Genomic DNA, 2355 nt, shown 5'->3' on the forward strand with positions numbered 1-2355 from the left:
GAAGTCCTGCTAAAATTGCTCTTAATAGGGACGTAAACTAGGCCTGAACATACAGTTTAGTGGAAAGCGTAGGAAACTTGAAAAACCAATGGAACATATCAGACAACTCAATCCTTGAGGCGCTGTCGAACATTCTGTTTGAATGTAACATTTTAAATGTAATAGCAAAATGGAAGCATTTGTTACTCAAGGTTGTTGGCTTCTTCCCGTAAGCCTTTAACGTACACTTCACTGACTGTATAAGAAGTGGTTGCAATATCGTGGTTGGTACCGATTTACCAAACATGAAAAGAGTGAAATACCAACAAAAAGTCACCTCTTCAAATGAGTAATCTAATGAGTTTTCAAATGACATAGGAACGATCGTTTGATCCCCTCCTTCGTCGCCTCAATTCTACTTCTGTGGCCATTTTGAGTACTGGAAGTTGGGGGGTTTAACCATGTAGGAAGAAGGTAGTTACCTTTGCCAGCAGCCAATCCATATCCGAAATCGCAGTAGAGGTCATGATTCTTATATTTTCCGGATCATCCTCGTCTGCGTGTTGTCGAAAATTCTACATATGGATTAGGCAAAAGTTGAGTGGAAAGCGAACCTGCCTAATGTAGTTGCGGTAGTAGGGCTGAACCTCCGCCGGCAGAAGGCGTACCTTGCGCAGCAGGTAGGCGTAGAGATGGAGCGAAGTTTGAAGCAATTTAGAGCCCGCCATCTGTTACCTGGGGAGGGGAAAAATAAAGACATGCGGTTCAATGCGGTGTTGAAGGTAGGCAACTGTTGCACGAGAACTTGCAAGCCATGCAGGTGCCGTTCTTTGCCAACACTTCTAGATCATTTACCCCACATCAGTGCCAGTAAAGCACCGCTAAAATCTACCCCTTTCGGTCATCAAACATGCCTAGAGAAAAGATTACTTCAAATGCGAATTTCCTACTAGACGTAGATAGTCTCTTAAAAATGCTCTACTAATCTCATTACTTGAAATACCGAACAGCACGTAAAATAAGTAATATATTAAACAATCTCTCGTGGAAAGTGATGGAATCCTCATCGACAAAAGCAGCGAACCTAGGAACGGTGATTTCATGAGTACATCGAAACCTGCCTTCTTGTCGCCGAATTGATATGAACCGCAGACGTATGCTGCAATCGTTTAGTAATCAGCACAGGACTACGAAGTTTGGCACTGAGAGCTTGCCCATTTCTCGCCTTTCGCAGGACTTCTCAGTTCGCTGTGGGAATGTCGACTCGTCACCTTTTCCAACGATGAACTGCTTCAATAACTGAACAATATCCACAATCTTAGTTATTTGGATCGCTATATAAGTCCACAAAGAACGAGCTACAAATTCGCCGTTGGGAGCCGAACAACAATTATTCTAAATGACATCTCTAGGCAGTGTAAGAAGGCTTCTTGGGGAACATCCAGAAAAAGTCAACCAACCGAGAGAAAATTCCATTCTAACAAAACTTCAAGCCGTAAAATTGACCTGCGAGAAGATCCCATACCGCATTTTGGGATGAGGGGGAGACCGCCTCATCCTCTGTATTCCCCTCATAGTTCTCCAAGTGATTGCCAACTCTCCTCGGCATTATACTATCACATGTGAGAAGGACAGTTCGAAGGTAAGAGGGCAGGTCATTTTGTCCTAGAAACCGGGGCCGAAGGTGAGGATTAGAGCTTTTGAAAAGCATTTCGACAAATGTGCTGATAGACATGCCGCACTTATTTGCTTCGTATATCAAAAACCACACTTTATTACATCATGCTAGTCAATAGAAACCCAGGAAACGTAGGCTACCTAGCCGTACTTGCTGTCACCATAACGCAACACTAAAATCCAGAGCAAAATGGGTACACACAACGCAAATCGCTGAAGGTCTGAATGCAAAATGACTCCAGCATCGATTCAAAATGCAAGCACTGGGACATGCAGAATAAACGAACATCTACCACATCCACAATTTCAAAATACTGTCTAGAATGTTGGCTCAAGTGGAGGCGTAACCGTTTAAAAGGCACTTAATATTCGAAAGCACAAAATCGAAACACAAACACACAAAAAGTAGAGCGGGGCTCATCACAACGTAAAAAAAATATATTTGCTATTTCAAGACATTAGCTACAAAAGCTGTTCCAGCTAGGCAGCAGCCAAAGCCATAAATCCAGCGAAATTCCAGCCACTAAAATAGAGGAGAGAAGAGCCACACCTCGAACCCTTATTTATCAAAGGGAAAGATCCAGAATTTGACCTCCTTTCGAATGGGCAAGAGGTCCAGCCGACCTGCCATAGGGAAGTTTATCCTATCACCACTGGCCACTACCGCAGTGGCTTCGGCATCCGTGAGAGAGAGCGGTA

The 2355-nt window shown here is 43.5% G+C and overlaps 1 protein-coding gene across 1 annotated transcript; it reads right to left on the bottom strand. All coding sequences in view use genetic code 11, as the record gives it.

Annotated features, from left to right (window-relative positions):
• Positions 1-434: 434 nt before the first annotated feature.
• Positions 435-707, bottom strand: EGR_03057 (hypothetical protein; the record flags this gene model as incomplete). The annotated part of the gene is made up of 2 exons (XM_024492306.1): positions 435-554; positions 594-707. 2 exons carry the CDS (start codon positions 705-707, stop codon positions 435-437), a joined length of 234 nt encoding a protein of 77 aa, XP_024353232.1.
• Positions 708-2355: the final 1648 nt, after the last annotated feature.

The sequence above is a fragment of the Echinococcus granulosus genome (genome assembly GCF_000524195.1).
Source record: "Echinococcus granulosus chromosome Unknown EG_S00015, whole genome shotgun sequence".
NCBI classification, from domain to species: domain Eukaryota; kingdom Metazoa; phylum Platyhelminthes; class Cestoda; order Cyclophyllidea; family Taeniidae; genus Echinococcus; species Echinococcus granulosus.